This window comes from Etheostoma spectabile, chromosome 6 (genome assembly GCF_008692095.1).
Source record: "Etheostoma spectabile isolate EspeVRDwgs_2016 chromosome 6, UIUC_Espe_1.0, whole genome shotgun sequence".
NCBI lineage: Eukaryota > Metazoa > Chordata > Actinopteri > Perciformes > Percidae > Etheostoma > Etheostoma spectabile.
In genome coordinates this window covers 7,899,300-7,917,068 of record NC_045738.1, presented here as the reverse complement: position 1 = coordinate 7,917,068, position 17,769 = coordinate 7,899,300, and the positions used below count along the sequence as shown (strand labels likewise).

At 39.2% G+C, this 17,769-nt stretch overlaps 3 protein-coding genes across 9 annotated transcripts in view; all 3 read right to left on the bottom strand.

Moving 5' to 3' along the window:
• Nucleotides 1-2,288, bottom strand: part of upp1 (uridine phosphorylase 1) — a 4,395-nt gene extending 2,107 nt beyond the window's left edge. Inside the window, exons 1-5 of one of the 2 annotated variants that reach the window (XM_032518134.1) lie at nt 2,161-2,288; nt 1,781-1,825; nt 772-883; nt 529-687; nt 311-425 (exon numbers count right to left, since the gene is read on the bottom strand). In XM_032518134.1, coding sequence (XP_032374025.1) covers nt 311-425; nt 529-687; nt 772-883; nt 1,781-1,821 — 427 coding nt within the window. In that variant the 5' untranslated portion in view covers nt 1,822-1,825; nt 2,161-2,288. Of the gene's footprint in view, nt 1-310; nt 426-528; nt 688-771; nt 884-1,780; nt 2,113-2,160 lie in introns of those variants that run through there. The other variant, XM_032518133.1, reaches the window with a different exon arrangement.
• gra (granulito) overlaps nt 163-17,769 on the bottom strand; it is a 17,908-nt gene continuing 301 nt past the window's right edge. The window contains exons 1-8 of one of the 6 annotated variants that reach the window (XR_004332388.1): nt 5,575-5,656; nt 5,411-5,469; nt 4,622-4,679; nt 4,329-4,435; nt 4,171-4,229; nt 3,637-3,910; nt 1,299-1,310; nt 163-172 (exon numbers count right to left, since the gene is read on the bottom strand). Coding sequence is in view for 5 of the 6 variants with exons in the window: in XM_032518138.1 (XP_032374029.1) it covers nt 3,883-3,910; nt 4,171-4,229; nt 4,329-4,435; nt 4,622-4,679; nt 5,411-5,469; nt 5,575-5,656 (393 nt within the window). In the remaining variant the exon portion in view is untranslated. Of the gene's footprint in view, nt 173-1,298; nt 1,311-3,382; nt 3,911-4,170; nt 4,230-4,328; nt 4,436-4,621; nt 4,680-5,410; nt 5,470-5,574; nt 5,661-6,633; nt 6,799-15,641; nt 15,764-16,698; nt 16,712-17,769 lie in introns of those variants that run through there. The other 5 variants (XM_032518138.1, XM_032518137.1, XM_032518139.1 and 2 more) reach the window with 5 other exon arrangements.
• rbm12bb (RNA binding motif protein 12Bb) lies at nt 8,854-14,023 on the bottom strand. Its single transcript, XM_032518132.1, has 2 exons — nt 12,581-14,023; nt 8,854-12,510 (listed from the first exon to the last, which is right to left on the bottom strand). The coding sequence occupies exon 2, from the start codon at nt 10,908-10,910 to the stop codon at nt 9,009-9,011; it is 1,902 nt and encodes a 633-aa protein (XP_032374023.1). The 5' UTR covers nt 10,911-12,510; nt 12,581-14,023; the 3' UTR covers nt 8,854-9,008.

The window sequence follows — 17,769 nt, the reverse complement described above, 5'->3', positions numbered from 1 at the left end:
TTATCTCAAGACACTTTACAGATAGAGTAGGCATAGACCACACTATAATTTACAAACACGCAACAATTTTAGTAATTCCCCCAAGAGAAATGATTTAGGATGTATGCATTACCACACTAACCATCTCATGGAAACAACAATTTTATCACACAGGGAGTCCAAGTCAAGGTTTCTTACAGAAGTTAATTTACAAGATCACAGGGAAACTAGCATCCTTTGAGTGTTAGCAGTCTTCGTGATTTGATAATGCAACACATCATCAGATGTATTATCAGGCATTTTAAATACATATTCTAATTAATAAGCTTACCTATTCCACCTGATGTCCCAATGCGTATAATTGTAACATCTGTGCAATTGGCGTGATGGAGGAGCTTTATTAGCTCATGCAACATTATGGCAATAGATGAGATGCCCATCCCATGCTGCAAAATATAGGACAATTTTCACATATATGTAGTATGTTAATATAAATGCACAGATTAATAGGATTACTAATATTTGTATGTTGTGATAGGTCATACATACACTGACAGACAGTACAGAGCCAACTTTGTACATAGCATAGCGGTCTGTTCCAGCACAGATGTTTGGGTACTCTGAATTGGGGTCTTCCATACCGAGCTCAGCAGCAATGTACTCAGTGAAGGCTTTCATTCTCCAAGGACTGCCCCCAACACACACAAACTGAAGGAAAACACACAAAACATTAAAATAATAGCAGAATAAAGATTATTATGGAGGTGATTTATTTCCCAAGAAATAAATTACTTTGACATCACCAAACATAGTTGGAAGGTCGTGAGTTCCAGTTCCTAAACCAAAGTGGTAGAGGACGTCATCTTTCAGTGCGTCCAGGTGTGGGTTATGCACAAAAACAGGCCTTTGGGGGAAAACAGACATTAAAGGGTCAGTTCTAGCATGACAAGAAGACTGAATTGCCATTTTATTTCACTTCATTCATTGAGAGGCTGAACAAATCTGATATGGGAGCATCTCCATGCCAGGTCAGTTCAACCAAATCTACCTTCATGTGGGTTATAATGTTCAGGTTTTTTTTTTTTTAAACTGTTTTAAAAGTGTTGATTTAACTGTGTAGACAGTTTGGAGGATATAGTTTGCACTACTGTTGAACTGTATTCTATTCTGCAGACGTTTACAATTTGATAAGAATTAATTAGTTTTAGCTTGGTAATCCTAATAAACTGGCAACTGAGTGCATACATACTATAAATAAGTGAGAAAATGTGATTTTAAGATGTAAGACATACTTTATTGATCCCGCAAAGGGAAATTACATTTTTTTCACACTGTTAGTTATTACACACATGCACAGGAACTATACATGCACTAATGGGTTCAATGCCTTGCTCAAGGGCACCTTGACAGTGCCCAGGGGCTGAACTGGCACCACTCCAGCTACCGGTCCACACAGTGGACAGTCCATATATTTAGGTGAGCAGCAGTAACACTATCGGCCAAATTAATTATTAATTGTAAACAATGTGGAAATAAAGTCGGCCTACACTTAAAATTCCTTTGTAGTTAAATCATTTACAAGACAAATCATTTACAAAACCTACATTTTACATATAATAATAATAATAATAATAATAGGCTACTTGGTAAGAAAACCTGTCCTGATATACTGTTACACCTCTTTCCTCATCCAAACTTAACCTTACAGCACAGCCTCAGCCTGGCCTACTGTATCCACACATCCATAACCATGTAAACAAACGTTTGAACTAGCGGTTAACTTAGGATCGAAGAAAGTTACCTGGTGCATAAATCGGTCTTCTTGTCGTCCTTTGAATTCATCTTCCTGAAAAAGAAAAGCCGTGTATATATTAACAGTCTACGGTCCGAACAAAATTATTCAATGACCGAGAACAAGGCCACGCTCTAACAGCCCAGCTCTGAACGTTACAATTGCAAACTGGGGATTTATGATTAACCGTGTGTGACCAGAAATGAGCCTAACCTAAAACACAATTATGAAAATTAAAAAACACCCTAGCGTAGATTCTTAATCAGACATCACAGCACTTCATCGCTCACAGCGGGAAAAAAGAGTTTAGCTCCATCTTTACCTTTGAAATAAGCCAACAGGATAAACAAGCGCAACGGCTACAATACAAACACTAGAAAGACATTTACCTTTGGATGTTGCTGTTATAGTCTTACTGCCAGTGTCCGTTTCCTCTGTTTCTGAAAAAAAAAGATTTCGCTCTCTCTGACCTGACGTAGACACCGTAACGTGAGCCTACAGCCCACAATGACATGACGTGGAGCACGTCACAAGCGCCATGTCCATAACTAGAACGCTCATAGGATGTAGACTACCCTGCCTCGGTCACGAACAAAGGTTACTAAAGAGCAGACGTGCAGTTACCACATTCACCGATGTCCGCAGGGAAAGGCACAGCGTGTTCTAAAAACCCCTATTTTGCCATATGATTTCCGGCAGCTTCATAATACACTTCGATTATATTTTGATGACAGTGGTAATAACCTCCACATAGGACCCTCCCTCCTCAAACCCATCAGAACAATGGAGTGACTCACTATGCTCCTTTCCTGTTATGTCATAGGTAAATACAGCAGGTACTTCTAAAGAATGATGTGAAAGATCTTAATAAAATTTTGACTTTAAAGACTGATTAACTCAACTCTTTGCTTATTAGCTGGTCTTTAATGACTGAATAACTTCAAATAAAGTCAGTTCACCTGATATGTACCTTCGATACATTACAGTGGTTCCACATCTTGAAATACCTGTAGTCTGGAATTTGTATCTCCCTTTCATTTGCTGCATATGAAAGCGGTGAAAGAAAGGAAAAGCTTGATCATGTGGAAAATTGATTTGTAGCAATGTTGAGTATAATGGGATAAATCTAGCAAATGTATCTATTCTTGTTGAGAGAGGCCATATCAGTTAATATATAAAAGTAGAATACAAGGTTTGCAATTATATTGCCATCAATAGATCTTGAATGTGTTGGCAAACAGCTGTCTATTTATAGATCCTATTGGATTTAGGCCCAATAGTCACTGTCATTTATGCTGTTATGGTCTTCAAAACCTCTAAGGGGAGATCTTTGACAGCTGTTCAAAAACTTTGTCAGCTGTTTAGTGCTGGGCAGGTAGAGTGTTTATTAGAGCTTTATGGTGAGAACAGCTGCCATCTGAAGCTGAAAATGAAATATAATAGTGAAATATGCTTTAAAAAAAAAAAAAAGACACCCTACAACTGAGGACACAGTTTTTTCCCTGTGTTGTTTGTAAAGCAATATCTTTCATATTACACTTAGTCATATAATGCATTAATACAAAAAGTTTAGATTTCATGCAAGAAAGAAAATATACCAATACACAAAACTGTTTAGTCAAACTTTCCTTTATAAGAGAAGTCAACATATTTAGTAAGACACATTAAATTAAAATTCCTATGTAATCCCAGCTAATACAGCTGATGACAAACATTCATCATTTTGACCACTGTCACTTCAGGTAGGGTTTGTTTCATCACTAATATAAGTGATGATGAGTCTGCATTAAATGCCCCCCCCCCAGTAAACAAAACATTACCAACACAGCTGACAAACAGCTGTTAATGTTTTAAGTCTTTTTTACAAATTTAAATACTTCACTCCAGCCAAAATTTTACAGTAGAAAATGTAAACATGCAATACTCACGTAAGCACATAAAGTGGTGTTTAGTATTATTACTTTGTGCAACTTCACTGCAAACTGTTAACAGTCTCAAACAAAAATAATGAACATGCAAATTTAAATGTCATAAATTAAATTAAATTCACTAATTTCTCAGCAAAAAACAACGGAAACACTCTTTGAGAAGTGAACACCTGTGCAAATGTCTTAAGGTGAGTGATGCCTTTCTGCGTCCCTAAAAACAGAAAATATATATTGATATGGTAATATATACACTTTAATTTTAATGAAGATACTACATTGAACCCAATAGCAATAGTAAATCATAAAGTACAGTACAATCATACAAAGACCAATGATAGTTTAAAAAAAAACAGTAATAAATCATAATCTAGATTGTCTCATTTGTTAGAGTACATGTTGTCAATATCAAACATGTTCTTGTAGAGAACATGTTTGATATTGTCAGAGTTAATGTGATTAAATGAAACTCACGTGTCTTCTTTTCCCCCATTCCATCTCATTTCATGAAGCCTTAGGTGCCCAAGATCTCTCTGTTAAGATAGTATGAAATCATTATTTAATCCAAACAGCACGTAGTTATTATTTAGAGAGGACACCCCAGTAAAATTGAATACCAAAACCCAACTTACTGCCTCCATTAGGACTATGGGGTGCTCAGGCAAGAATTTCGGTTTCTTTCTGGCCTCAGGAGAACTCGCCAGACCAATCAAAAATTCTCTTGTGTAAGATATTCTGCCTATGAAACAATATTTTAATATGTACAGTATGCATATATATTAAAATCAACATGACAAGAGTTCAAATCAGGCAAATCAAAATAAAGGCAAAAGGAAGTTGATATTCTGTCAATGCAGGGTAGATACACAATTTGGGAAAAACAACCTCAGAACAGAAAAGCATCCAAAAGCACTTTGTGTCTTACCTTCTTTCTGTTTGTGGAGGTTGACAATCCTGTAGAACTGCTCTATGCCAATATTTGCCTATCAAGCATAACATTAGAAGAAAATTAGAATTGTTTTAGAAAACAAAGCTGTTGTGCATAGTTTCTGTCTCCCCCATGTAGAATTCTAAGTAACGACGACGACACTGTTGGCCCGTCCACATGATATAAACATGAACACATGGAGGACACGGAGGATTAAAAAAACAATAGACTCTTCAGAAGAGGTCATTATCTTCACTTGAGTTTCTGGGCGTGAAAGTCTCCATACAACATAACCTTCAGAACATAGCCATACTGAGAAATACAGAGAGTTGTGTGGAGTTGATTGTTTATTAGTTTTGTAGCAACTCATTTGGCAATGGCTTGTATGTAACAGACGTTCATTAATAACAAAAAGTAACACACTAAAGCTTTAATGTTGCCCAAATAAACAGTTTAACAGGCACATAGTGTACTTAAAGTTATTTTAATTAAAGAAAAAGGCAAAGTGTGAATCACACTAAAATACTGAAGAATTGAAATGATTAGTCAATCTAAAGAAAATGAACCAACAACAATTTAGATAATCCATATGCAGCATGTGTGTCGTTTGTGTCATCTATCAAGCATGCCAAACATTGTCTGGTTTAAAGGTCTCAAATGGGATTTGCGGCTTTTGTTTTTATTTAGTTTTTTACAAATGATTTAAAAACAATCAACAGCATAATTAATAATGAATGTAATTGTAAGTTCCAACCCTTAAATATTGTCTTCTCTGGGATTTCTTACCTCTTGATCCTCTTCCTCCATCAGCGCCTGTCCACATGTAGCAGTATTTATTATGGGCTCTAAATTAGGTGATACAATATTATAAGAGCATACCATTATATATGAACACAATACAAAACCTTGGATATTCCTAGAAGTTTGACCAATTGGTGCAGACTGCTTACCACTGTCAACATGAATGCAGCGGCGCAGGGGTCTTGCTGGCTCCAGATGTTTTTGGAGGATCCTTCGTCTTGATACCTCCATCTAGCTTGTGTCAGTGAGGTTCAAACATGTTTTAAATCCACAACACTCTACAAGGCTTGTTCATCACACATATCATGAGCAGCGTTGGATTCAATATATTATAAATCAGTGCTTTGTAAAGTGGTGTTTGCCGATCATTGGGGGTCCTGAGGTGGGTCACAGCCCCTGGCTGCATGTCAGGAATAGTGGTAGACTCTTTTACTTTTAAGTATCATGTACACATGACGTTACTATTCAGATGCCAGGCTTCAACTGATCTTTCTCAATTCATAGCAGACAGGTATGTAATGGATTTCTATTATTAGTTTGCTATATCATAAATATCCTGCATAATTTGACAGTATTGTTAACCTTAAGTTATTTAGAAATAACAAATACTAGGAAACGATCATTTAACACTGACCAGGGCTTGTCTTAGGTTGAGTGTAGTAAAACAGCTAACGTGAGCAAATCAACAAAAACGACTTAAATTGGCCCCATTAACTTTAAGTAGGGTAACTGTAAGCAAGCTTAACATAAATAAATGTCGGTGAAAACAAGTTGTCGAAAACTGTCGAAACCTTAGTTGTGAAAGAAAGAAGCAACTTTGGAAACCAGGTAAACCTAGCGGGAAGATGCTTGTAGCCCATCAGTGTTCATGGCAGACATCTGTGTTACCATGGTCTGTTTTAACGGCGCACCACAAGCGCTTCTGTTTTACGTTTACGAATCCGTTTAACGGTCGGGACTGTGTCTAACGATAGTACAAGATCTCGCATTTTAAGATTAACAACATACAACGCATTTTAACATTAGCAAAAAATAAAACGTTAAACGATGGCAATTGCAACTTCACAATGATGCCTAACTTTGAACTCTACGAAACCATAATAGCTAGCTTGCAACATTGGCCTAATAACTTATACCGGAGATAAACGAGTTATCGACGTAGTCGGTGGACTTTAAAGAGAAGAGACGTTTAATGTTAACATATTCACCTGTTTTAAAAAGTTCCCTCGGCGTGGTTTTCTGCCTGCTCAACTTCTTCTTCTGTGTGTTTATTGGCGTTGGAGGTGTCATCACATGGGCTGAATCCCATCACCCTTATCAGATAGCTCCTCGACTCCTCGGTCCTCGGCTGAACCGGAAGTCGTTCTGTCCCTCTCATGGATGAGAACGACAGACCCTCCTCGGTCCAAGCTCTTATTTTTGCCCCGAGGATACACAACTGCAGCCATCCCGGAAGCCGTGCAGTTGAAGGAGTATCTAATTCCGTCCAAACAGATGACGAATTCATGTTACGTCTCATCCCATTTTGCTTATTGTCTCTCCCGGGCCTCCTCGCGAGGAAGGGAGTCAAGTGGAGGCAATCTAAGTGGGACGCACCAGATCAATAGAGACACAGGAACAAAGTGCTATTTTGATGCACGACATCCATACAGTTAAGGGAATTACATCATGCGGTTTTATGAGCATTTTTTTTATTTTCTCCAGATATTATAGGCCACATGCTGTTACTGGCTTTATTTGTTAATTACATTTGTTATTTTCACAAACTTCTGTAGCCTTCATATGAAAATGAGATATCCCGCTGTCATCATTTCGGTGTTGGCTAAGCTGCATGTTCAGGAAAAAAAAATTGACCTTGGTTAAGTTGTTTTTATACTGGAAGTTTTATATTCAACATAAGAAAAATCTATTCTGCGGCTTCACCTTTTGGCCTATTCATCAAAAACACAACACTTTTGAATTCTGCTAACTCCCCTACACATTGCACAAAGCTTCTTTTTTTACCCATCCTTCGATTTTATAAATTTTTGATATGTAAAAAAAGAAAATGCTTTGAATCTATTATTCAGCTTGACCTTTTTTAACCTATTCATGTCAAAACACTTTGTGAACTTAGCTAACTCCCCATCACATTACACAGCTTATTTTTTTTCAAAAATAAGATCATGAATAGGTCAAAAGGTAGGCTACAGCCGCATGAAACCAACTTTACCACCGTAAAAATTGGCACTAGGATGCACTATTCAGTGGCCATTGTGATCTGAATATCAACCGTCTCTGCTACCCCATTGCGTAAGCAGTGGATTGCATTTTATGCATTGCCCGTGATAATTGTGTCCGCTGTGTAGAGTATGAAAGGGAGCGCGTTGCTCGCTCGCATTGACTCTAACGGTCCTAAGATCTTCTGTTACTGCCATTAACATCATAGTCGCTCAGCGTTGTGCTGTCTGGGTTCGGGTTGTTTTAAGTTAATGATATTGGCTGGCTGCTGTTCAACTGTGGATGTGTCGTGTGGGCTGTCTGTTCTCATCCTGACTGAAGTCCCTTAAGGGCGGGGAGCGAGGCAGAAAAAGCAGTGTCTGTTTGCTTGCTAAATTAGCATTCGATTTGTTGTGTATCAGTACAACTGGCTAATGAATCATGGGTTAGAACATATCACCTGGGTTCCCGTGTGTAGACAGCAGTTAGAGTAACTAGGGAGGCCAAAAGGGTCTAACAGGCAACTAAATAAACCATCCCGTGTCATTAAAATGAACTAACAAATTTCTCTGGCTTTGAACATTGTTGGATACATTTAGGATAGTGGAAGTGGATAACTCAAAATATATAACCTGGTCAAGTTGTTTTTAGACATTTTAATGCATAAAAGTTACATATTGTACCCTTAACTTTAACACACTGCAACGTATGAGATAACTATTAAGACATCCACGCCAGTACTGTATAAGAGAAATAAAATTTAGAAAGTTTACAATTTTTTTAAATTTATGAATACAAATTACAGATTCTCAGTAGTCCTATTTAGTTTTACAACAGGCAAATACTATATATCCCACTTAACACTATCATAAACACAGAACCATTTACGGGTATCCCATTTAAACTAATATCACAAGTTATCACGGATTCCTTTTAATTAGTGATTAACCTGCACTTTATACAAGTAAGATTAATGTGGCAAGCAAAAGGTGTTTACACTGCAAGTGACAGGTGTGTAAAGAAAAATTGCAAAAAGGTATAGATTTTTATATAAAAAAACATTTCATAACATGTAGTACAATGATACATTATTCCACTATATTGTAAATTAAGTCAACCAAAAATCTAGTATTTCATCTTAAGATGAAAAATGCATACAAACCCCAAATTTAGTCAAACTATATTGCCTAACAAAAGAAAATGCAATAAAAAAAAAAAAAAAAAAGCTCAACTACATTCCCTGTATTCACAATTGTATTGTGTAATCACAAAAACAAAGAAAAGGAAATTTTGTCCCTTAAATCAACTTTGTTTCAATCAACATTGTATATATCCAACCTACACAGCTAGGGCTGGTTAGTTGCCATGAAAGGCATTGTCACTTTTACTCAAGAAATAGCTGTATTTTTCTTGGACCTATTGGTCTTCCACTCAGTTCCTCAACTGCTGTTAACGCCTCCTGACGGGACTCGAATACTGCAGTTGCAGAGCCTTTAGATTTTCCTCTCTGGTCATACTGCAGGGAGACAGATCCAGGAATAATGCGAAATCCATAGCAAAAGTCATAGATTTCTTCACTTTTGATTTGGAATGGCAAGTTCAGCAGCTTTACACAAGTGGGACCGTCAAAATGTTGCACTGAAGGACCAAAGCCACCCCGAAAGCCATTACCTCTGTCTTGTGGAGTATGAGGACCTCCTGCATGGGGCTCATAATCTCCGCCTCCATGGATGTGAGCCTGCGCATTGGTCATTGGTATATTACCATCATGAGAAATCCTAAAATCAGGGTACTCCGTGTCACCAAGGCGATAGGATGCCTCACTTCTCCTGCCCGAGTACCGCTCTCCTCTTGGCATTGGCTCTTGCACAATTGGCTCTTGAACCACTGGTGGCTCAACACCCAACTGCCGCATGTGAGAACGTGAAATGCATTTCAGTGTGACCTCTGACCCAAGAAACCTTTGTCCATTGAGAGACAGTGCACTCATAGCCTCTGCCTCAGACCGGAAGAGAACCAACGCCTTTCCAACTCCAGCACCGTTATGGTCACGCAGCACAAACACCTTGTCCTCTGTGATATCAAACCCAAGGAAGAAGTCCATGATCTCAACTTTCCGCACATCAAATGGAAGGTTCCGCACAAACATACACATTTTTTCTGAGTCATAAGGATCACTGGGGCAAGATGCAGGCCTCTCCTGACACATTTCTGAGTTTCCAGAAGGTCCGACATCCATGCTCTGAGATTCCAGAAGGGTGATCATTTTCTCTCTTGAGATTGGCCGTGTAGAAATCCATCGGTTGAAAAACTGCCTTTTTTCAGGAGTCAAGGCATCACAATAGTCACGCAGACTCTTAAACAGCACAAATGTAGATCTTGTTCTTCTCCCATCACTGCCAATTAAGTGCAGGATCTGGTCATCCTCAAGCTTTGCATTACGAAAAAGCTTTTTTATGTCTTCTTTTTCCACTGCAAAGGACAGATTTTCCATCAAAACGCAGTACTCGTCGTCGGAAGAAACTGACCTCAAAGGTGATTGTGACCTGTCACGATGTGGGTTCCTCTGATGGCGAACAGGGGATCTATCCCTTTCAAAGTTGTTGACAGCCATTGACTCTTCACCAGTAGCCCGACGCCAAAAGTCTACTGTAGTTGTAGAAACCTCCACATACCTTGACCCAATATATTTCCTATCCCTCTTCAAGGCTTCTTGTGCATCCTCTCTTGTTGCAAATTTGACAATACCTTTCCCATTTTTGGCACCCTGTGCATTTTTCAACAAGACAATGTCATCAATAAGTAAACCAAAGAAAAAGTCACAGACTTCCTCTTCAGTCACAGAGAACGGCATTCCATTTAGAAACACATGCACAAAGTCATCAGTGTTTGAAGCCCTCTGGTGATGGGGAGGGGAATAAGCTGATCTGCTAGCTGATCTCCTGACCGCCTCAGGATCCACACATCTTCTAGCACGTCTTGCGTTCTCCAAAAGTCCTCTCTTTTCATCTAGCTCTACATTTGTTGTACTTCTTTCGAGCATGTTCTGCATCTCTGTTTTACTACTAAGTAGCAATTGAACAGGTGAACCCTTAATGTAACCTCCTGACTGTGTCATTGCTCTTCTTGCATCTTCATCGGACGCAAAGATAATGAAAGCTTCCTCAAGCTTCCCACCAATTATATGCACCCCTCCATCTGGAATTTTGAGGCCACTGAAGAACTTGCGAATATCCTCAGAACCTGCTGTGACTCTTAGTCCCTGTAAACGGATGACGACCGCCATGCTGAAGTACAAACAACAGCACCTGCAGACAAAAGGGTATAGAATAGCATTATTGCCAACAGAGCTTCACCAGCTCAGCGTCAATTTCCTGGCAGTCCAATGAAACAACTGAACAGGATTAGCAATGTGAAACAAAGGACATCAGAGACAAGGGACACCATTACGATCAATGTCAACAACAGCCGCTATTAAGACGGACAAGAAATTCAAATTTGTGTGAACAGAACAATTTAACATACTGTAGCTCACGCTCCAGCACAATATCAACTATCTGGCACAATAATGAACCTTTTTTCCCTATTTCAGTTTTATCAGACCATTTTGATCAACCGCCCCATAGGTTAACTATTCCAATTCATCATGTATGATTCAACTCAAGCAGTCCAATATAAGCTGTTCTGAAAGCCCCTACTGGCCTAACTGGATTACAAATATTCAGCTTGTAAATAAAATGTGATAAAGGCCACTTGTTTAAAACAGCTGACTGATGTGTTCCCTTTGCAAGGCTAGCGTAGACTGGGTAAATCCCGCCCACTCTACAGACCATTTGATTTTGTCCTGCAGCTTGGTCTGGAAACTTGCACGTTTGCCCTACTTCAGTTCGCAATTTTGCGGAAACCAATCACAAACCGGCTTATCTACTTGGCACATTATTGGCAGGTTTAACAATGACAATAGAGTAGCAACCAAGCAGTTTCTTGTTTACATTCAACATAGCAGCCACCGAAGCAGTGCAAATCCGTTGATGTCACTGTCGCTTCTACGTCACCCGGATCGTTGGTCTGGTTGAAGGACTATCCAATTGCGTAGTCATTTGAACTATGCCTGTTCATCACGCCTCTCGTGCAGAGAAAATAGAGCAGACTCCCAAGACCAATGCTCAATCTCAAATTTATTGAACTTGGCTTGGTCTGGTTATAGCCAGACTAAGGCTGAAGGCTAATTGACTGAAAATGCGTCACCTCCCAGAATGTGACAATCCACAATGATGACCCTTCCAACATTAATGCTGCATCCAGGTGTTGTGCATCACAATTGTAGGTCCAAAACATTCAAGTTTACCAGCAACTATTTTCACTTATTCAGCCAATAAAGTGAACACAACAGGTAAACTTGGTAGTATTTTCCCAGTGTGTTTGAAGGGGCCTTCTGAATGGGACAGTGCTGTCGATCCATCATAAAATAGGTCTTGCAATGCAGACTTGAAAGAAGGCAGTTCAACTGGGACACCGCTACTATGCAGCAAGGACAATGTCACCGTTGATGGCATATCATCTACAAGGCATTTACATTTACCAGCTACGATCCAACAAAAGCATCTCCAAATCTGTCATTCAACAGAACCACAAGCCAAAAAGCACAAACATTAAAAAATTCAAACCATTATTACATAATGTTTTTGGTCAACTTTAATATCAGTGTGGTAAAGTACCAGTGATTTTGCATGTATAATCTAAATACATTATGCTTATATTATCTTTTAATGGTAATAATCTCCCAAAGCATGAGTCCTGATTTTTAGATTAATATTTTTCCAAATTAAAATTTTCAAATTTAATGTTTAGGCGCTCAACTCGCCAAAACACGTCCACCATTGTAACTTACGGTAATGTGGATTTTGCTTGTAAAACAATGCTTTATCCTCAGACTTATTTCCATGGCATTGACACACATTCCTTCTATGAGTAGTTCAGATTGGACAGTCTCTGCTCCATGAAGGACGCCACGTTTCAGACCAAAACAATACTAGCTACAAAGCATGCACAACTCAAACAAACTTTAAAAGCATATTTGCAGGAGAGCGCTGAAAACAGCATGTGTTAACACTCAAAAGACTCTGCAGCGCCACCTTGCTATAACAGAGTTTCCAAAACATCCCATTCATGGCTGAAAAAACACTTATGGTTTGCATTGTTTGGCAATCTACACCACTGCTGTGGTCTGTGTGTTCAAAAGACTGGCGTTCTGGTTAATGCAATAGCGTCAGTGTCCCCTCTTCTTGCCCATTCCCTGTCCCGCTCTGCAACATTTCCTCCTCTGTATACTTCGGTGCAAACGGACGAAGTATAACAGTTGTTCCATAGAAGGTGTAACCGTCTTCTCATCAGCGTTCCTCCTCAGGATAGCGTGCTGCCATGAAGCAAAACAATTTCCATCTGAAGTCAGCAAAATAATTTTCGTAGAACATTCAACACAACTGCCAGGATGTTCATTTGGACATCATTTGTATTCCATATATGGTATATGAATGCAAAAGTTCCGTTGTCATCCCTTCACTTCAGCATGTAAATGCATCACCAAGAAGGATTCACAAATCACTCAACGATTTTAACGGTAACAAAAAAAAACGTATGTCTCAATTGCCCTGTACTATAAAGCCTGACATGACAAAACCAACTAACATCACCACTATGCAAAGAAAATGGGGTCTAAAGTATTGTAGCATGCACCACTTTATCTGAATATGCACATTTTGTATGAATATATTCAAATGTGTACATGTTTTGATCAAGTTAAAGTGTGTTAAAATATCTAAACTACATTTAGTTTTTGAATCCATACGAAGATCTTTAGCTGTGAACAAATGAAAAATACTTGCACAAATCATTTCCAATGTGCGAGTGTGAAAGAAAGATTTGCACAAAAGGTTTGCAGTTACGTTATTTGTGGGTGCAAAAAGTTTGAGCGTCACAACCCCTGAAAAATGACTCTATACACTCACTGAGTTGGAATTTAATCTATTAGATCTAACAACATTTGTAAAATCTAGAAGAGCTGCACAATGAAATCATTTAATCCCCATTCAAGTTGTAGCGCTAAACGGGAAGTATTGGATCAGCTGGTGGAGGTCACTAGTCAGCCTGCTCTACGGGCCGCACAATCATCTTTATGGCTTTATGCGCTAATGAGCAACTCTCATAGGAATGAACAGGGCTCTGCATCAAACACTGTATCCAGGTTTCATAATGCAATAAGGGTCTGCGTCAGCAACCAAACATGACAGCTGATGTAGCTTGGAAAATAGCAATTTGTGGAACTAAAGTTGGTTTACAGTTTATCATACCACAAATGAGACATTAATTAGCTAACTAGCAAACCCTGCCTCTCTCAACCAACAAAAGTACTAGGTCCTGTCAGGGCTCAACAATAATGGTTGCCCTTAGCAGCCAGATTGACTCAATTGGCAACAGTTTTGTGGGGTCTGGTTGCCCCCATTGGCAACCACCTACTCAATATAAAGTATTTTGCAAAAGTCTGAGGCAGGTGTAAAAAAATGTAAACTAAGAATGCTTTCAAAAATATAATGATTATATTTTATCAATTTACGAAATGTAAAGTGAGCAAACAAAATTCAAATCTAAACTGCAGCAGTATTTGTTGCAATTACTGCACTTTGCCTTCAAACCAGCGTCAATTCTTACAGGTACACTTGCAAAATGTCAGGCAACGTTGAGGATCGTAGACGCAGTGGTCAGCCAAGGAAACTTAGTGCAGCACATGAAAAACACATCAAGCTTATTTCTCTTCAAAATCGTAAAATGTCCAGCAGTAACATAAGCTCAGAACTGGCAGAAACCAGTGAGACCCAGGTACACCCATCTATCTCACCCATAACCACATAGATGCATAACAGCAAACGTTTTTGTTAGAGCAAACCTTTGATGTTCAACTCTTCTTCATGCACTCACACATTGGAAATTATTTGTGCAAATCTTTTTCATTTGGTCACATGTCATGCACAGTTACAGGTCTCTTAACAAGTTAAAACATGAAATCTATTTTTTGGTACACTAATGATGACAGAATGGAATGGTTCTTTAATTGTAATGCTTATAATTTGCCTACATTTGTTTCTTAAGCTTGGAAAAAAACAGGGTGGTTTACTTTATAGTTACTACCCCGGTTTCTGATCTCTTTGTGAATAATGGTGTCTTGCAAGCCTGTTCAGGCTGGGCATATTAGGAATGCATGACATTGACAGATTAATAATTTAAAATTCAAATCTATTCGTTCAGATTTTTCGCACATTCAAACTTTTGAATGAATTTGATCAAAACGTTTTAACACTTGAAAGTATTCATACAGACGTTTCACGCATTTGGGGATACACAGCTATAGTACTTTTGAGCCTATTTCAGTTACACAAGACTGGCTCTGTTGAAATCGAACTAGCATCGAATCCTCAGGGGTAGACAGCGTCAGTTCTAACGTTACAGACAAATGTGAGCCTACTGCTAACTCGTGTCACAAAGAAAAACGAGCTGGATAGCAAATTAAGTGCGTGACACTTAGCTAGAATATTCCCAAGGTGACAAACAACCATAAGGGCTTTAAGATAAATGTTTACTGAAGTACAGTGTCACGCCAGTTTAGCCGACTGTAACGTTACGCCAAACACACATAACCCTAGCACGTTGGTCGCCATTAATAACGCCGGATGATCAACCCGAACGCAATGTGCGTTAAATGACAAAAAAACAAATAACGTTGCACAACCAAATACTAATGTAACGTGGTGTTAGCTAAGAATGTAGCAAACACTGATAACTTCCTTGCCGTCCAAATAAAGCTCGGCAAAATGTCGAGCTCAGCTAACCGCAGCTAGCCAGCTAACGTTAGGCCTCTGCCTGACCATTAACGTTACCTAGCTTAGCTAACTCATTTGACGGACACCGCTGACCTGCACTAAGAGAATATATTCATTAGAAATAACACCACATAACTAACGACAAAACTTACACAATCGACAAGCACAGACTTTAGTGCAAAACTGAGAATAGCTGGTCAGTTAACTTTGGCTTCGTGTGGCTCTCGTCTTAGTCTTCTTCTTCAGAGTTTATTGGTGGTTGGTTAAGCTTGAAGTTGTGCATTACTGCCCCCCCGCGTTTTTCCTGCTTCTTTTTCTTCTTCTTATTCATTGGGGTTTGACGGCAGCTTGCATCATAAATGGTGCACTACTGCCATCTACTAGAGTTAGTTAACTCCTACAGTGTCCAGTATGTCAGATTTCACTGCAGTCTGTTCTCATTAGGAGAGACGGGTATGGCTGCAGCCTGGAGCATCCCATCTCGTCCGTCCCGTCTCATCCGGTCCCGTCTCATACGGAGGTGTGTCCAACGGTAAAACCAGAGGGTCAAAATTACGATATCGCGAATAATTTCCAGATGGAGTCACGGGTAAATTCGTGACCACATTTGTTGCAATCATTTGAAAAACGTTAAAAAAACTGTTAAAGTAACCATTTTGCCATACATAGTTTGCTCATTCTGAATGTTATGCTTGTGTTGTTCATATTAACGTGGCTACATCGATGAAACCTGCATCAGCGACGCAGCCGATTCTGCGACTAACGGCAGGATCTCCTGAGAGGGATAACAATCCACGATCTGCACACACAACAACAAGACTACAAAATAAACTGTTACACCTTTCCAAGACTTTTTATTGTATATTTCATATTGTTTTCACACTTCACTGGGACATTGCTGCAAATAACTGCTTATCAGCATGGCGAGAGCATTCGACTGTGCTCTAGGCTACAGTCGCTGCCTCGGCTGTCGGCTCTCTGGGACCCGGCAGAATGCGGTCGGGTCTCTGGGACCCGGGCAGAATGCGGTTAGTTTTCTACTACCGCGGCATCGGCCTTCGGGTCTCTGGGACCCTCCTGTATCGACTCGTATCTCTGCTGCCCGGTCTGGGCCAGATGCGATTGTATTTTTCTTCCACAGCGGTTCATCGTATTTGTGTTGTATTGATGAAAGGGGAAGAAATTAAAACCAAACCTAACTTAAATCAAAGTTGCAGCTATAGAAGGTTTTTTAGTTTGCCTATCATCTGCATTTTTTTTATAGACGAACACGTATTTTAAGTGTTTTTATTCATCAGTATGATAGTCTGCATTTATCTATGTACTGTTTAGTTTTAAATTGCCGTTACCTAAACAGTAACGGCAATCATGCTATGTAAAAATACTTTCATATTTTTTTTTTTTTTTATTTAACAGTAACGGCAATCACACAAATTAATAAAATATTTAAATATTTAGTGTTTCTTTTTCTTTTTCAAGTACCCAGATAGCTCAGTGTGTAGAGCGGGTGCCCATAATTAAATGTTAGCTACTCGATGCAGCGGTCTCTAGTTCGAGTCCGACCTGCGACCCTGTACTGCAAGTTCTCTCTAGATCTCTCTGGGTGTTTTTTTTTAACTAAACGTTAAAACCAAATATTAAAAGTATTTATTCATTAGCATGATAGTTGACGCAGGTTTATTTATTCCCGACGATAGTCTGCATTTATCTTGTCAACAGAACCATCCATCTGGAAAATTATTCGCGATTTCGCATTTTTGACCCTCTGGATTTACCGTTGGACACACCTCCGTATGAGACGGGACCGGATGAGACGGGACGGACGAGATGGGATGCTGCAGGCTGCAGCCATATACTCTTGCATTAGGAAGCTGACCAAGCATGTTCCTTAACTGTCTATGGTTCTGCCTTGTCCGTTTTCACCACACTCCAGTATGTTCTTTACACTGTTATCCCAAAACATTTAGTTTTTTCCTGGATATTTTCCTTGCAGTTAGGCTACTGTAAAATTAATGAGACGGACGCCACGGAGTAAAACAACACTTTACTAAGCAAACCGAAGTCATCACATTGCATTCTGGGTAATGAGGTCCGTAGCGCTATCCACAACAGTTGCATAGTTGAGGACAGTTGTCACCATAGACATATTTATTATGTCTATGGTTGTCACTGCCCAATGTGAGGAGTGCAGATTTGAGTCGCGCATGCTTCACTTTGCGACAAGTGAAGCTGTGAGTTGCGCATGCGTCACTTTGCGACAAGTAGCATATA

Bases quoted from the DNA above. Each gene is read 5' to 3' on its own strand.
- rbm12bb (XM_032518132.1), bottom strand. From the start codon at position 10,910: ATGGCGGTCGTCATCCGTTTACAGGGACTAAGAGTCACAGCAGGTTCT.